The 17,875-nt window shown below is 40.9% G+C and overlaps 1 protein-coding gene and 1 pseudogene across 3 annotated transcripts in view; one reads left to right on the forward strand and one right to left on the reverse strand.

Moving 5' to 3' along the window:
- Nucleotides 1–880: 880 nt before the first annotated feature.
- Nucleotides 881–6,021, reverse strand: LOC106782081 (zinc finger protein 260-like; annotated as a pseudogene).
- A 4,349-nt stretch (nucleotides 6,022–10,370) lies between these two features.
- The window catches only part of LOC100060759 (zinc finger protein 850), a 32,588-nt gene continuing 25,083 nt past the window's right edge, over nucleotides 10,371–17,875 (forward strand). Inside the window, exons 1-4 of one of the 3 annotated variants that reach the window (XM_014733355.3) lie at nucleotides 10,371–10,533; nucleotides 11,890–11,949; nucleotides 15,798–15,882; nucleotides 17,787–17,867. In XM_014733355.3, the coding sequence (XP_014588841.1) occupies nucleotides 17,862–17,867 (6 nt within the window). In that variant the 5' untranslated portion in view covers nucleotides 10,371–10,533; nucleotides 11,890–11,949; nucleotides 15,798–15,882; nucleotides 17,787–17,861. Of the gene's footprint in view, nucleotides 11,110–11,889; nucleotides 11,950–15,797; nucleotides 15,883–17,786; nucleotides 17,868–17,875 lie in introns of all 3 variants that reach the window. The other 2 variants (XM_014733352.3, XM_023651348.2) reach the window with 2 other exon arrangements.

Below are 17,875 nucleotides of genomic sequence, written 5' to 3' on the forward strand. Positions count from 1 at the left end.
TTTTTCTCTTCAGCTACCTCAAGTCCTATTTTTACCTCAAAAATATATCTCAAACTGTCCATTTCTCTTCTTTCCCCCTGTAACATTTCCAGTGTAAGCCACTGTCATCCCTACATTGAATTACGGCAGTAGTTTACTTGCTTTCTCTGATTTCACTCAGGCTCCCCCCAATCCATTTTCTACAGATAGCAATCTTTTCAAAATGTAATTCATACTGAAGACCCTTCAGTGGACCGCTTTCCCCCTCCCTAAGCTGCAGCCACACCAGCTTCCTTTCTGTGACTGGCATACCCCAAGCTCTGTCTTATTTCAAAGTCTTGAGAGTCCCTATCCCTCTCGTTAGAACACTCTTCCACACTGCTGCTTCCTTACCATCCCAGCTCTGTTATCTCTCGGACATCTTCCCTAACAATTCTACTGAAAATATCACCTAGCTTACTCTTTATCACCTATTTCTTTCTTTTGCAGTATTTATCACAATATCAAATTACCTCATTTCCCTCCTTTACTTTTTTCACTTTTTTCCCCCTTTGCCACTAGAATGTAAAACTCATGTAGGCAGTGGCCATGTTCGCCTACTTGTTCCTAAGTACCATTAAACAGGAGCAAAGAGCGGCAGTATGCTTCAGACAACTTTCAGCTGTTGGTACCTGCATCTCTGTGCCTGAGGGATTTTTTCATAGCTGTGAAATACCGCTCTGCCCAGGAGAGGGCAGCAGGTCACAAGGAAGGGGAATCAACATCCCCCAGGGACTGGTATGTAACTATCCCAGCTCCCTCACCACTGGGAGGGATGGGAGTAATTGTGGCACGCGTTCTTTCAGAAAATCTTATCAGTCAGAATTGTTCGAGAAAAAAAAAAAGTCTGCAAGACTGAAGCTGAGATGAATAGGTTGGCATTTTACTCAATGGCTTAATGGAAGATCTAGAAAGTAGAATGATTTTCTTCGTTTAAAATATTATAATAAGACACTAAATTTCTAAACCTTTACTATTCAGCTTAAAGAGAACAAGTCAGGAAATGAATACCCAAGTCAGTTTCTCTGAGAAATTGAATTCTCTTCACAAAGACACTGCATGTATCATTATTTAAATAACAGGATAATAACAAATATATGAGTCCAACCAATCTGTTGCAAAATAATGCTAGAAATGATGAGAAAATAGACTATACATAATATACCATACACAGTAAAACAGCAAATTAAAATGTTTAACTTATTATACTGCCACTCTGATTTCATTTTTTTTTTTTTTTGAGGAAGATTAGCCCTGAGCTAACTACTGCCTATCTTCCTCTTTTTGCTGAGGAAGACTGGCCCTGAGCTAACATCCATGCCCATCTTCCTCTGTTTTATACCACAGCATGGCTTTTGCCAAGCAGTGCCATGTCCACACCCGGGATCTGAACCAGTGAACCTGGGGCTGCCAAGAAGCAGGACGTGGGCACTTAACCGCTACACCACTGGGCCAGCCCCTGATTTCATTTTTAATAAACTAGTTAAGTAATTTAATTTTATACAGTAAGCAGTTAGTTTTCAGAAATACTTTCTATTAGAAAAGATTCTTTTCTCCCCCATTAAAAAACAAAACTTCATACAATTGAATCTAACAGTTTTGAGTAACTTCCAAAAACTTCACCACTATAGGAAAGGTTGATATTAGCTGCTAAGAACTAAAACTTTAAAAAAAATTGACACTGCAAAAAATCATATCAGTGATGTCAAAGGCAAAGTTCTCCCAGGATTCAGAGGAAAGAGATGAAAGAAAAAAGAAAAAATATGACAGATACAGAGAGTAGGGGTTAGAGATACAAACTAAACAATTACAGATATTCCTCAGGAAGGCTCCAGAGCAAATGCCAACAGAAGTAGTTGAGGAAAACTTTCATGAACTGAAAAAAAAGTAAATAACCCATGGATACAAATTTTAAAACATCAACATAGGCATGATAAATGCATGTATAATCGCAGTTAGGTAAATTCTAGAATTTTTCAGAAAAAAGAAAAAATCAAAGAAATGGCTTGATGTAAAAATGATGAATCAATACATGATACGTTAATTAGTTTCTGAGCATTAAATAAAAATTACAGTTTAAAATATTTGGGGTCAGTAAACAAATATATGGAATGGATCTTCTCCCACCCCAACTTCCACCACCACATCCACTGCTGTGTAAGACCAGCACTGGAGAATCAGAATTCTGGCAGTCACAGGTCGTGTGAGAACATTAGTCCATCCATATGTCCTTCTGCTCCCCTTTGACATGTGACTAGTTAGACAATGTGTGGCTGCAGGCTTGCTGGGTTTCCTGAAGAGAGCCCTCTGCGGCCCTCATCGCGTCTCCCCAGTGCTGGGCTCAGTTTCTCCTGTGGCCATACAAGGCAGGCGGTGAGCGTCTGTGCACGGAGGTAAGATCCTCCTGAAACCATCCAGGGTAAGGAGCGAGGAAGGAGGTGGTGCCCAACTAAAGAAGTTCCTGGAGGTCAGAACCGTCGCGTGCATGCGTATCCCAGGAGGTCTGCTTTCTAGCAAGACCAGGAAGCTGTGTGGGTATCTGGAAAAAAGCACCAGTGGAGGCCAGCATCGTCTAATAAGGATGCTGTTTACTTTTACTTGACCCCATTCTGGGCCCAGCCACAGTCTGCTAAAATGCTTCTAACATTCATCACCCACGTGAGAGACATAGTGTAGTAACTTCTTGATGAGATGACCGAGGAAAAGGGGAATGAGCACTGGGGGCACTGGCTTCTGCCGGTGGGAAAATTCTAGTATAAGGAGTTACTCTTACTTTTAATCACTGAACATGTATTTGTTTGAGTGCCTTTAAAATACGTATTCATCTATCCACTCCAAAAAGCAAGCCCAAACTGAGACCTCAGAATCAGAAAGCTTCTCAATTTCTCTGCAGTATTCATTCATTCATTCATTCATTCATATCTATGCATTGAGGTGCTGTAAATCACACAGAGGTGGACAACATTCAGTCCTTCCCTCCAGGGCCTTATGATAGACTCTAGCAAATAAAACCAAACAAGTACAGAATCCTGTGGACTTTATAACAAAGGAGAAATCCCCTCTTGGTGTATCTTCGAGGAAGGCACACCTCTCTGGCTACCCAGCAGGACTAAAAGTGGAGAATTGCAACACAGGCAAGTTCCTCCTCAAACAATAAATATCCCCAGGGCTGCTGACTGGGAGATCACCTGCTGAAGATAGAGAGGTCAGCCTTTTTCCCCAACAGATTTAGCTTCCTAAATATCTTACCTTCCATCTTTACTTACAGGCCACACTTTTCTACTATTTATTTATCATGTTCTATTCAGTTACTGCTTTAATTGGCATTAATCACCACCATAAAATAAGAATAATAATAAATACCATTAACTGGTATAGACACTTCACTAGTTCATTTCACCTCTTCCTGCTATTTTTAAAGAAGCACCCGGTACATGGAATACTCAGCTTTTGGACATCTAAGACCTTTGCTACCATTCTTATGTGCATCGGCAGCATTTCCCATCTTGCTGCAAGGTAGCTAACTTTTCCTTCCTAAAATAACTGTCTTCCTAGTAAGCTTCCTATGTATTTTTGCGTCTCTCTAATGGCATTATACTTATGTATTCTTTCAAGCATATCATTCAAAGCTACAAAATAGCACAAGATTCTTGACCAGCACATCAGCACTTGTAGGACCAGCACATCTCCTTGCAAGAAACAGTTTAGCAAATACAGATCTTTGATGTAGAAAGAAAAGAGGAAACTATTTTTAAGATTTTCCAACCCTAAATTCTACATATTACCGTTATGGATATTTAGATATATCCATAAATATGGATACTTTAGTTGTGAAGCCAAAATCTTTAACTATCATCTTGATCCCATTCTTCTCCTTCCTTCTTTGTCCCTAAGGGCAATCACCATCATGAATTTAGTGTACAAACTTCCAATTCTTTTTATGCCTTTACATACATACCCTATACCCATAACCAATATCCAATATTAATGTTTTTATTCCAATTAAGATATCATTATATTACATGCATCATCTGCCCTTTGATTTTTCACTCAACATCATGGTTTTGAGATCTTTCCCTGTTAATACTTATAGTTTGTTGCAGTCAATTGCTGTACATTATTCCATCATATAAATATAACACATTTTATTCAACCATTTCCCTAATGATAGGCATTTCCAGTTTTCCCCACCCCCAATATGTGGCTGCTAGAAATCATGCTAATGGTTTCTGGTTACCAGAAATCACACTGCAAAGAACGTGATGGCACACATCTCCCTGTGTATATGTTTCAGAGTTTCTCTAAGGCATAATACCAAAAAAAGAAATTTTGGTGCATTTGAGGGTGTAACTTTAGGAAAGTTTCTCTATTCAAGTTTATTAAGTCATTTTCCTAAAGGTTTAGATTTTTTTTCACATTGGATCTTTCTTTTTTAATGTAAGATATAAGGCAGGAATCTCTCTCTCTCTTTATCTACAGAGAAAGCCAATTATTACCCAAAATATTATTTAAGTAATCATTTCTTCACAGAACTGGAATGTATCTAGGCTTCATATTCCATTCCATTAATCTAATATCTATTAGTGCATACTGTCACAACGTTTTAATAATCATACCTCTGTATCAAAAAATTATACCATCTGAAAATATTTATTCCTTTTCAATCTTATACCTCTTCCTCATCTTACTGCATTGGCTCTGGCCTCTAGGATTACACTGATTTGTGGTGGTGATATCAGGCATCCAGGTCGTCTCTGACTTTAATGGGAATGTTTCCAAAGATTCAGCATTAACTATGATGTTTACTGAAAATCTTTTTGGATACAGGCTTTTCATTAATGTTTCTCCTCATAAGAATGTTCTGCTGTCTCAGAGATTTTGAGCTGCTGCTAAAGGCTTTCCTGCATTCATAATGTTTTACCCCAGAATGAATCTCTGATGTGTAGAAAGCCTACTGAAGGTTTTACTATATTTAAGGCATTCATATTATCTCTAATGAGTATGAATTTTCTGATGCCTGATGTGGTGTGATTTCTGACTGAATGCTTTCCCACATGTGCTACACTGATAAGGCTTCTCACCTGTGTGTGTTCTCACGTGTAAACCAAGAGTTGAGAACTGAGAGAAAGCTTTCCCGCACTGAGTACATCCATAGGGCTTCTCCCCTGTGTGGCTTCTCATATGCACAGTAAGAGATGAGCTTTGACAGAAGGCTTTCCCACATACCTTACATTCATAAGGCTTATCACCTGTATGAATTCTCACGTGTACAATAAGTGATGTGATTTGAGAGAAGGATTTTCCACATTTATTACATTCAAAGGGTTTCTCTCCTGTATGAATGTTGTGATGTTTAATGAGGTATTGCTTCTGGCTAAAGGCTGTTCCACAGTCATTACATTTAAAGGGTTTCTCTCCAATATGAATTTGTTCATGCTTTGTGAGATTTGATTTGCTGCTGAAGGTTTTCCCACATTCTTTACATGTATAGAATTTTTCTCCAGTATGCATTTTCTGGTGTTTAATGAGGCTTGACTTCTGAATAAAAGCTGTCTCACAGTCATTACATCCAAATAGTTTCTCTCTAGTATGAATTTTCTGATGGGTAATGAGATTTTCTTTCTGATTGAAGGATTTTCCACATTCCTTACATTTGTAGGATTTCTCTCCAGAGAGCAATGTGATGCTTAGTGAGGTATTGGTTCTGCCTGAAGTCTTTCCCTCATTCATTACATTCAAAGGGTTTCTGTATGAATTTCCTCATGGTCAGTGATATTTGATTTGTGGCTGAAGGCTTTCCCACATTTCTTATAGGAATAAGATTTCCTTCCAATATGAATTCTCCGATGACTTATGAGGTTTGACATCTGAATGGAAGCTTTCTCACATTCATAGGTTTAAATTTTCTAAAGTTCTGTGCCAGAAGTTGCTTCTTCTGGCAGAACAGTTCTCCAAATTTGTTACATTCATAGAGTTTCTCCACAGTTTGAATTTTCTCATATTCAATTAGTTTGAATAACTGGCTGAAGGTTTTCCAATATTCCTTGCATGTACAGGTTTTCTCTGCTACATTATTTCTCTAGCAACTAATAAGAAGAAGCACATGAATATAAGGATCCCACATGGACAGAGTTCTCAGGGTTTCTCTCCACTGTGTATTCTCAGGTATTTGATGAGATTTACTTCTGAATCCCTGTTCATACAGATTTCGCTTAATGGGAGTTACTACATGATAGGATGAGTTATAACATATTTATTATATTCATAGCATTTCTTTCTTACATAGATTCCTTCATAATATGTTAAGTCAAAATTAAGTTTTCAATTCTTTCCAAGTCAGTCACATTGACATAGGCCTTGTCTTGAAGAAACAATATGTGAACTCAGAGGGTATGTCTTTCCAATTTACTCACATTCACTGCCTTTTTCCTCTGTATTTTCTTGGAGATATATATAATTTGACTTGTAAGTCTTTCAGTTGCCTCTAAAACTGCTTATTAACTTCCAAGATTTCTTCTAAAATGAAGTACAAAGAATAATCATTAAAAATTAATATGTGAAAATTGCTTAAAACACTGTTTAGCATGCAGTAAGCATGCAAAAAACTATTACTGTAATCATCATCACTTAAAAATTTTTCCACTATTACATTATTAATAAAATTTCAGATATTTGCTACTAGGGGGTAGACTCTTCAGTTTCAGGCCCAAAGAATCCCACAATATGACAGGAATCCTGAGTGCTAATATCCACTGGCCCCTAATTTTGAGAAGGAAACTCTTACAGAGAAACTTTGGGTAGAACACTGACATTTGATTAGTATGTATAGCTTTGAATGCTTTTAAATTAACCTTCCATAACTCAGAAATCAGCAAAGTGAAAGGATCACAAAATGAGTAAGTAACAAATAGGATGAAAGAGTGAGTTCATGACAAGAGTCTATTTAGATGACTAGACAGAGGTTAGAATGACCAAAAGGATAAACAAGGGGGACACAGTGTGTTAAACATAACAGAATGACACAGGCACTTATTTTTGCTTCCTCCAGAAATTTCATTAAAGTTATGTAAATGGGAGAGTGGGACAACAGAAACTCACAAGAAAAAGGAGAATTGCTATAGTTGATGAGATATATCAACAAAGTTTTCAAAGACGGCAAGCAGACGGCAGACTGGAAGTGCACATAAAGGTGCCTGCAGAAAAGAATGTCAGTGAAAAGTAAGGTATAAACCAATCACTGCAACAGCTCATGGACTGGAGGAACCAAATGCCTCAAAAGGCGGTGACAAAGCAAGCAGCTGAAAAAAAGATTTATAAGTAGTTTGAAACTCATCAACCTCATCCCCACTCAAGTGAAGTGATTGCCACCCGTGGTAGTTCTAAACTATGTCCACAGATTTTTTGGATACTTTTCCTGGTCCCCTGCTTTGAGTGTGGGCTGGACTTAGCGACTCACCTCTAATGAACAGATTGTGGTGGAAGTGAAGGGATGTGACCTCTGAACCTAGGTCATAAGAGGTACTGTGGTTTTCTGACTATGTTCTCTCTCTTTCTTCTATCACTTGCTCTGGGGGGAGGCTATTAAGCCAGTTGTTAGGACACTCAGGCAGCCCTGTGGAGAGGCCCATGTAAGAAGGAACTGCAGCTGTCTGACAAGAGCCAGCAAGGAACTACCAAAAGCCATGTGGGTGAGCCATCTAACCAGGGCACAGAGGTTCCAGTCCAGTCAAGCCTGGCCAGCAGCTTGCCTGCAACCTCATGAGAGATCCTGAGGCAGAATCAGCCAGCTAAGCTGCTTCCACATGTAACCCTCAGAAACTTTGAGACAATAAATGTTTGTTGTTCTAAGCTGCGAGGTTGTGGGGCAATTTTTTATGCAGAAACAGATAACTAATATACCACTATACTACCCTGGCAAAGAATAGAATATTTATTCTCTCGAAAAAATGAATCAGAGAAGCTTCAGCCACAGGGATATGAAGAAAAGCAGATGGCGGGGGGGGGGGGGCACCAAAATGAAATTAGGGGCATTCAATAAATGGTGGGATCTCATCACTGTTGGAGTCCCAAAATTCTGATAGTCAAGAGATGAAAAGACGCTTCTCCAGCAAGATGGAACAGCCCAGAAGACCTATAGTAATAACATTTTTGGGCCAACAAAGAAATGTCTGAATTCTTGAGCGAAAGTTCTACAGCAAAGCTTACAAGTTGACAAGCCCTCAAATATCTACATATATAGATATGATAGTCATCTTTTTAGTGCATTATTAATAAAAGATGAATGGACTGCTATTAATCAACTAGGGAAAACTTAGTAATATGTAATCGTAATGTAAATGTAAACTTGGTAATATGAAAGACAGATGAAAACAATAAAAAAAGAACTACAGAAATGGCTATAGGAAAGGAACAGAAAAAGACAACAAAAAACCCCTGCCCAAACCCCCCTACAATAGCACAGAGAGATAAGAGGAGATATTCTACCAAGGAAACAAATACCAAGTACTATAAAACCTGTTCTTGGAAATTAAAAATAGGATAGCTATTATGAAAATTTTCATAGCAGGGGTCAGCCCTGTGGCTTAGTGGTTAAGTTTGGCATGCCTCTCTTTGGCGGCCTGGGTTTGGTTCCTGGGCATGGACCTATAACACTTGTCAGTGGCCATGCTGTGGCAGCAACCCACACACAAAATAGAGGAAGACTGGAACAGATGTTAGCTCAGGGCAAATCTTCCTCAGGAAAAAAAAATTCATAGCAGGTATGGGAAATAGAGTTGTGGAAATCATCCAGTTGCTGAAAAAAAAATAAAGAGTAAAAAAACAAGGTAATAAAAGATGAGAAAAATAACAGATAAAATCAGGAATTTCAACATCCTGCTCAAAGGAGTTCCAGAAAAAGAAAGAGGAGAAAATTGAATGGAGGAAAATTTCAGAGAACAAATATAAGATTTCTGGAAATACAGGTCACCCTTCTTCAAAATAAAGTCCACTGTACAATGAACAAAAAAAGACTCATACCGAAGCACACATTTGGGAAATTTCAGAAAACTAGGTATGAAGAGAAGATCTTAAATGCTTCCAAAAAGAAAGAGCAGCAATAACAAAACACAAGTCAAACTGTCATCATACTTTAAGATAAAAACTGTAAGCTGGAAGACAATCGTATAATTCTCTCAAATTCCCAGGGAAAGCTATATCCAACCTAAAATTCCAACCTAGTTAAGCTATCACACAAAAGAGGCAGAATAAAGACGTTTTTCAGTTTTGTAAGGGCCCCAAAGTTATACTCCAAATTAACCTAAGATGCTAATGGAGGACTTTTTTTTTTTTTTACCAAAAAATGGACTAAATCAAGAAAAAAAAAAAAAGAAGACATAAGCTCCAGGAAACCAGTAATCCAACATAAGAAAGGAAAGGGTTGAAGGAAATTCCCAAGATGTTCATGTGCTGGTTTAGTTTTTCAGTCCCACACTGAACCTTCTATATACTTCTCTGTAATACTGGGACTGGCAGTCTGCAAACTACATTTCCCAGGCTCCTTTGCCAGTTGGCTTCCTTTTATTCATTGATAAATCCAACACACTGATTAATTAACTCTACAGTGGAGAAACCTCATAGGCACCATTTAAACTAAGTAATAAAAGTTAACATCAACAGTAATGAACTATATTGACGTTATGTGTCTCCTGATAGGATAAACTGAGAAAGACATAGCATCACTTATGGGGTAGTCCTCCCCAAAATGTATAAATGATGAAGAAACGTCAGGTAAACCCAAATTGAAGAACATTATACAAAATAACTAACCTGTACTCCTTGAAAATGTTAAGATCGTGAACAGGTGGAGTAAACAGAAAACAAATAGTAAGGTGGTACACTTAAACCCAAATACTTTAGTAGTTTCATTAAATATACAGAAGAGAGATGAGGATACTTGGGGATTGGGGACAGACAAAACCAAGCATCTCATAACAAAAAATTACTTTGCAATCTTCTCTCTTCCTTTAAAAGCATGTTGAATTTGCATTCTAATCATAATAAATATGACTATGTTAACATAAAAATCCGTTTATGTGGTTTATCATCTAATAGGTTTGTTTTTGTCCTCCTGTCAACCTCCAAATAAAATTGATGGTCCAGAAAGATGCGCTCTTGTTATCATTTTACAAATGACTAACATGAGGCTCAGAGGTTAATGTCTGATACAGAGAACAATCTTGGTCTCCCAGATAGGTGACCCACATTCACATGTACACAACACCCAGTCACACCTGCGGTCACAGCTCAGCATCTTCGGATTCTCCTGTGCCCGCCCTCCTCCTCGCCTGAGGGCGCGCCGCGCGCACACGCACGCAGACACGCGCGCGCGCACACGCTCGGCTTCCGAGACTGTGATTCCCTCCCTGTAGTCTCCTCGACCCGGTCCAGACCGAGACAGGTTCCACCTTCACTCTCACCCTCAGCGCTGCGCGGACCGAGGCCAAACTCACCGATGGACAAAGATAAGAACGTCAGGTCAGTGTTTCATGCCCTCTGCCTTCCGTGGGCGAGCTACAACCTCCAGGCATCTCCAGGCGCCGCCGGGCGGTTACGGGGCAGGACCAGGCTCCGAGCTGAGAAGAATCAGTTCGCTCGCATTCTGGCCGGATTGGCTGCTTTTCTAGCCTGGACTACATTACCCATAGGCTCTGCGGCTGGAAGCTACTTCCGCCGCGAACCGGCCGTCTCGTCTTGAGCGTACCGCCGATACCCGAGCTGCCCGGGATGAGTGGGCCTGGCGCCGCTAGCCAGCCGGCTGGCTCCACCTGCGAGCCGCTCCGCGGCCGGACCGTGGGTTCTCTTTGGTGCGGAGAGGCGGTAAATGAGCGCAAGCCCAGCGCAGTGCGCTGAGAGGTGTTAGGAGGTCTGCCGTCCACCTCTGGACTACATTTCCCAGAGGACTCTGCAGGCGCGCTACGTCCCGCGGGATTTTGGCCGCTTCTGTACAGGGTGGCGGGACGCTCTGCTCCGCGAAGTTACCTGCTGTGGGGCCTTTGGAGTCCGGCGCAACTTGGCCGGTTTGGGCCGGACCGGAACTAGGGAAGGACTAGGGTGAGGAGTCTGTTTCCCATCCTTTTGTCTCCCGAGCGAGCTAAAGAGAGAAGATCGTATGTGTGTGTGTGAGAAGGATTGTGATTGTTACTGTGTTTTCGTGTGTGACTGTGACTGTAGGTAGTGATAACTCTGGATGATGGAGGGAAGTTCTAGTGTCCATGTGTGTTCCCAAAATGAGTACGTGACTGTGACTGCACGACGGCGCGCCGTCTCGCATGGTGATCGTGCAGTTGGGACCCTGTGCCCAGGTGGTGGGTGTGTGGTTGTGTGAATGTGTCAGCATCGTGTGTGTGCGAGTTGGAGGTCTGTGACTGTGTGACGTTAGGCGACTGTGGCTGTGCAGGTGCAACTAGTGGGACCCCCTTGGTGAGTGTATGTGTGAGATTGTGATTGTCTGGCGGTGGGGCAATGGGTCTGTGGGTGTGGGGAGGCCAGTGGCTTTGCGATTGGGACTTTGTGTGTCCCCTGGGTGTGTATGTGGGGTTATATGTAACCAGGTGACCTAACACAGCGCTATGTGTGCACACGGGGGGAGGGAGGTGGTTGTGCTTGTGCAAGTATGACTTCACCGCTCTGTACCCAGGAGACGTCTGTGAGCTCATAATTGGTTCTGGCCCTTTCTTGTAAGAGCATTGGCTGAACTCTTCAGTCTTCCCTGACCTTCCTCTGTGTGTGTGTGTATGTGTATAGGGGCTGGAGGAAGTGTGCGTTCCAACCTGGTCGGCTGGGATTTCAAGAAAAGCCATATGTCTCATCAATTTCTTCTTTCTCCCACAGTTCTGTCACTGAGAGGAAAAGGGAAGAATGGTTATTGAACATCCAAAGGCCGAGATCAAGGTTCTGTGAAGTTTTTTCTTTCTTCCCTGAAATCTTTCTTTCTTCGCTGAAATCTTTCTTGTTTTTCAGAGCTTAATTTTATTTTTCCTCTTCTGACCATTCCTAACTACCAAAAGCCCATTCAAGAGACCGTGTCCTAGGTATTTCCCATTTTGATACATAATGGGGGCCTTAGGGTTAGACCCAAGGACCCAGTTTCCTATCTATCCCTCTGTCTTAGTATTAATTTGGCAGTTTCTCTTGTGTGCCAGATCTCCTCTAACATCTCTGCTGGCCTAGTGAGGCAAATACAACAGCCTTTATCATAACAGCCGAATTGTTGAAAATAAGATTAGTGCATTTGTAGCATCACACACCACAGTCCTGGTACTGAAAGCCATGCCGTTTATGAGAAGGTGTTGGTTAGTCTCGTTCCAAGGAGGTGATAAGATCTTTCACTTTGCCAGTGTTTTTGGAGTAGGAATGAGACTAGGGGCTCGATCAAAGAGTTCTACACCAGTAGGACCAGGGATTTGCCACGTAATCTGTGGATAAACACTTGGACCAGTTTCCAGGTCTATTTTGAATTAAATGTTGAAATGGTCCTCATTGGGGTTCTCAACCTGGAGTCCGCGGACTCCCCCACTGGACTTCTAAAGGGAAGGCGGACTGTAATGATGATCACTTAGGCTTACAAAAAAGGAGAACCATGGATAGATCTAAAAGCAGAGAGTATAACACCTTGGGACAACCCTTGAGATAATCATATCCAAAATTAGTTTTCGTAAGTAGGGAAATTTTAAATAAATCCCACTATACGGGAGCATTTTATGCAGCTGATTAAAACTATGTTTGAGATACAGCATATGCATTTTCATTATTATGAGTAACATTAAGCAACAGTAAAATAAATAGAAATACTCAAGAAATTGTTATATTTAAATCGCCCCCGTATTTTTTAGGAAGAGAAGTATTTGTAAGAGGGCCAAAGGCATGTGAAGTCCGCAGAATGATGAAGCTTCAGAGCTCTTAATTTGCAGCTCAGTAAATCTCAAAACAAGTCTTAAACAATGTCAAGCTCCTCAGAAGCTCCCTGAAGATTCACTTTAAGGAAATAGATGTCCTAAAAGGCAGATTATGAATAATAGGGGAAAACTATTTTCAGTCAGCAGAACTAGGCTCCTTGACTTCTCCAGTATCACTTCCTAGAAGAGATCTCTCTGAATAGAATTTAGCCATTTGTCTATCTAGCTAGCAGATGATGACCACATCCACAAATCCTTCCTTCCTCTGAAATGGCAGACTTTCTTCTTCTCCAGAGGCCTATACTCCCATATTGCCCTGGTTGGGGTAGGGATGGCGAAGGGGCAAAGAGAAGGGGGGTAAGGTGATCAAAACATTATAGGTGGACAACATGTACACAGGATTGCTTAGGCAATGTTGTGTCTCATTCTAGACTTCATACAGCAATTAATTAGACTATAAAACATCTAAAGTTTGGAACTCTAGGTAGACAATTTATTACTGGGAGCAAGGGAGCAGTTCTAGACAGTGGAGAGAAGGTGGTAAGCCTGTGCTCAGCTAAGTGAGAGGAACTCAGAAGTTGGAAACCGTGCACATGAAAGTTCAGCTGGTCCCCATCTAGGCCACAGCCATCTCTCATTTGATCTTGCAATAGCGTATCACTGGTCCCCCTGCTTCCTTCATTGCCTGCTTAAATTCCTTAGCACAGCAGCCAAGGTGATTCCTCCAAAATGTAAGTTGGATTATGTCACTCCTTGACTTAAAACTTTCTGTGGCTTTCCATCTTAGAATAAAAACCAAAGTTTCTGCCGTGGCGTACATAGCCCTGTGTGATCTGTTTCTGTTCTGACTTTAGCTTCTGTAATTTTTTTTATAACTTAATTCTGCCTCCTCTGCATTTGAGCTTGCTCGTCCCCCTGCCTGGAATTTTCGTACTCCCAACATCTGCATCACTTACTCCTTCACGTCTTCAAGACTTGCCTCACATGTCAACAAACTGGAAAAGCCCTCCTTGACCACCCTGTATAAAACAGCTTCTTCACCATGTACTTCCTATCTCTCTTATCCTATTTGATTTTTCTCCGTAGCTCTTAGTACCATTTTTTTACCAAGATATAATTGATATGTAACATTATACTAGTTTCAGGTGTACAACCTAATGATTCAGTGTATGTCTATATTGTGAAATGATCACCTCAGTAAGTCTAGTTAACATCCATCACCACACATAGTTAGAAATTATTTCTTGTGATGAGAACTTTTAAGATCTACTCTCTTAGCACCTTTCAAATATACAATACAGTATTATTAACTGCAGTCACCATGCTGTACGTTACATCCCCAGGACTTATTTATTTTAAAAACTAGAAGTTTATGCCTTTTGACCACATTTATCCATTTCACCCACCCGCCATCTCCCCGCCCCCCACCTCTGGCAACTGCCAATCTATTCTCCATATCTATGAGTTTGGTTTTTTTTTCAGATTCCATATATAAGTGAGATCATACGGTATTTGTCTTTATCTGTCTGACTTAGCATAATGCCCTCGAGTTCCATCCATGTCAGAAATGGCAAGATTTCCTTTGCTATGGCTGCGTAGTATTCCACTGCATATATACACCATGTTTTCTTTATCCATTCGTTCGCTGATGGACTCAGGTTGCTTCCATGTCTTGGCTATTGTAAATAATGCTGCAGTGAACATGGATGGGGGTGCAGATATTTTTTTGAGTCACTGTGTGTGTTTTCTTGAGATAACTACCCAGAAGTGGATTTGCTGGATCCCATGGTAGTACTGTTTTTAGTGTTTTGAGGAATCTCTGCATATTTTCTATAGTGGCTGCACCAATTTACATTTCCACCAATGGTGCACAAGGGTTCCCTTTTCTCCACATCTCCGCTAATGCTCATTATTTGTTGTCTTTTTGTTAATAGCCATTCTAATAGATATGAAGCAATATTTCACTGTGGTTTTGATTTGCATACCAATTTTTAAATGTATTTATGTGTTTGTGTCCATCATCTACAACAAAATCTAAAGTATATCTCTGTGGTGTTCCAAGGACAGTGAGGGGGTGGACAGGGAATTTAGTATGGTTTCTTACTGTAGCAGTGGCAGGCTAGGCTAGGCCATGCTGTGTTAACAACACCTAAATGTCAGTATCTTAACGTGACAGGTTTATTTCTCATTCAGCATGGGCTGTGTCTATACTCTTGTCTTCCTTTCTGTCTAGTTTGTGTGGCCAGGTACTCAAGGCCTTGCAGTCTTTGGCATGGGTTGGGCAGCCCCTGCTTAGACTCGATGGTTCTAAATATAGCCAGGAAGAAGCCAAGAGATTTTATATCTCTAGCCTGGTGCAGAAGCCTCTGGAAGTCTTTGCCTAGGAGCTGAACATGTGCAAGTATGGTGGGTTTCTAGCTTGAGGACTCCCCCTTTGACTTAGGCTGTAACTTCAGTAACTCTCCTTGGGGAAGCTTGGCTGCACCTGCAAAGGGGGAACTGTAATGAGGCCGTTATTGTTGTGCCCGCTGAGGTCCAGATCAGCTTCTTGAGATTAGGGTAATGGTCTGCCTGAGTCCCTCCTGCAGAGGTGCCTGGGCCCCTCTCAGTGCCGGAGCACATCTGCCCTGAATCCATCCTGCCGTTCTTGGGTTCCCCGAGCTTAGGGAAGGGCCGGGATCTGTATACACCCCTTTTAGTTGCCATCAGAGTGTGTGTGTGTGTGTGTGTTTGTGTGTGTGTGTTGGGTGGGGAAGGTAGGGGTAGGCAGCATAGCAAGGAACTGGAAGGGGAGTGTGGAGTTCTTTGGGGCATATCTGGGAGTTATTTTTTCTTTCTCCACAGCTGCTTTCTTGGGATGCTATACTTTTCCAAGAGAGGAATCCAGAGAAATACAGCTTGGGTTACAATTTTAAAAGCCATGCTCCAGGTGAGTTATTTCTTCTCTGAAAAATAGTGTCTTTTAAACTGTTTTAACTACTTGACATACAGTTTCAGGTTTACAACATAATGATCAGACATTTGTCTATATTGTGAAATGGTCACCACAGTAAGTCTCGCTAACATCTATTACCATATATAGTTATAAATTTTTTTCTTGTGGTGAGAACTTTTAGGATCTATTCTCTTAGCGACTTTCAAATATGCAATACAGTATTATTAACTGTAGACACCATGCTGTGTATTATGACCCCCATGACTTATTTATTTTATTGAAATACAGTGTCTTGGTTTTTTTCTTTTTTTCTTTGCATGAACATTTATTTTCTTTATCTAGAAACTTCCTTGCCCAGCTGAGCTCCATCCATGAACCCATCCCCCATCCTTCCAGTCTGTCAGGGAGTGAGTGGTGGTGCCCAGCGGCCTGGGCTTGTCCCTTTGTGTCCCACTGTGACAGTGTTCACATTTGTGTGCAGTGCTCCATGGCGGAGCCTAAGCACCTTCCAGGGCGGGCAGGAGCAGAGCTTCCCTTATCAGACCGTGGCTTAATGAAGCGGAAAGGACTGTCGAGTGGGATAACTGATCTTCACAAGCCTATTTACTTTTCCTTAATTTTTGAGTTCCCCCTTTAAAAAAAAATGAAGTATTGGGGCCAGCCCCGTGGCGGAGTGGTTAAGTTTGCACGCTCTGCTTCGGAGGCCCAGGGTTTCGCCAGTTCAAATCCTGGGCGAGATCATGGCACCGCTCATCAGGCCATGCTGAGGTGGCGTCCCACATGCCACAACTAGAAGGACCCACAACTAAGAATACACAACTATGTACCAGGGGGCTTTGGGAGAAAAAGGAAAAATAAAATCTTTTAAAAAAGGTGAAGTATTTCATACTCAAAAGAATAATAGCGGGCCGGCCTGGTAGCACAGCGATTAAGTTCGCACCTTCCGCTTCTCAGCGGCCTGGGGTTCGCTGGTTTGGATCCCGGGCGCGGACATGGCACCGCTTGGCACGCCATGCTGTGGTAGGTGTCCCACGTATAAAGTAGAGGAAGATGGGCATGGATGTTAGCTCAGGGCCAGTCTTCCTCAGCAAAAAGAGGAGAATTGGCAGTAGTTAGCTCAGGGCTACTCTTCCTCAAAAAAAAAAAAAAGGAATAGAACATTCATGTACCTAACAAGACCCTTTTGCACCGTGCCCTCCCTCTCAAAGGGTAACCTGTAAAGACAATTTTGTAGCCTTCATTTTCTCGCTTTTCATAATTGTTTCACTGAATATCCCTGAACAGTATACTATTAGGTTTTCTATAGTTTTGAACTTTTTAACAGGTAAGATTAGCCAGATGCATAAGTTTTTGAGAATTGTAAATTTTCAAAGCTGTAAAGGAACTCAGAGATCTTGTTCAATCTAAACATCCAAAATAATGGAATGATTATGTCTTGCCTTCCTAAGATGAAAGATACAACCAGTTAAAAAAATTTATTAAAGAATTTGCATTATTAGGAAAAATGCTTATGATTTTGTCTAACAATGGAGATCCTTAGTATTTTCTGTACATCTTAATTATATCAAAGTCCTATTGTGTGTGATAGAGTTTTCGCTTGTTTGGTAAATATTTTAGAAAGATTCTGTCTTCCTTTAAGAAATAAGAAGAAAAAGCAAAGGGAGGAGCTCATATTTAAGAGTTTATTGTAAGTAGTAATTAGTATATCAGATGTTCACTATAAAATTCTTTCAACTTTGCTGATGTTTGAAAGTTTCCACAATAAAAATATTGGTAAGTCATGAATGATCATGAAAATAAATAGTAATTTGTCAGGCCTACAGGTTGCTGTGTGTTTTTGTGCTCTCTTTCATTTATTGGGGAAACTACAAGTAAATGTGTGTTCTATTCACTCCTAGCCCTAGCCATGGGATAATGGGAATGTCTCATTGTATGAAGGAGGTTTGTCTGCAGCAACAGGAATATTCAAGAAGATGGAGGTACTTTG

Source organism: Equus caballus, chromosome 10, assembly GCF_041296265.1.
Source record: "Equus caballus isolate H_3958 breed thoroughbred chromosome 10, TB-T2T, whole genome shotgun sequence".
Taxonomy (NCBI): domain Eukaryota; kingdom Metazoa; phylum Chordata; class Mammalia; order Perissodactyla; family Equidae; genus Equus; species Equus caballus.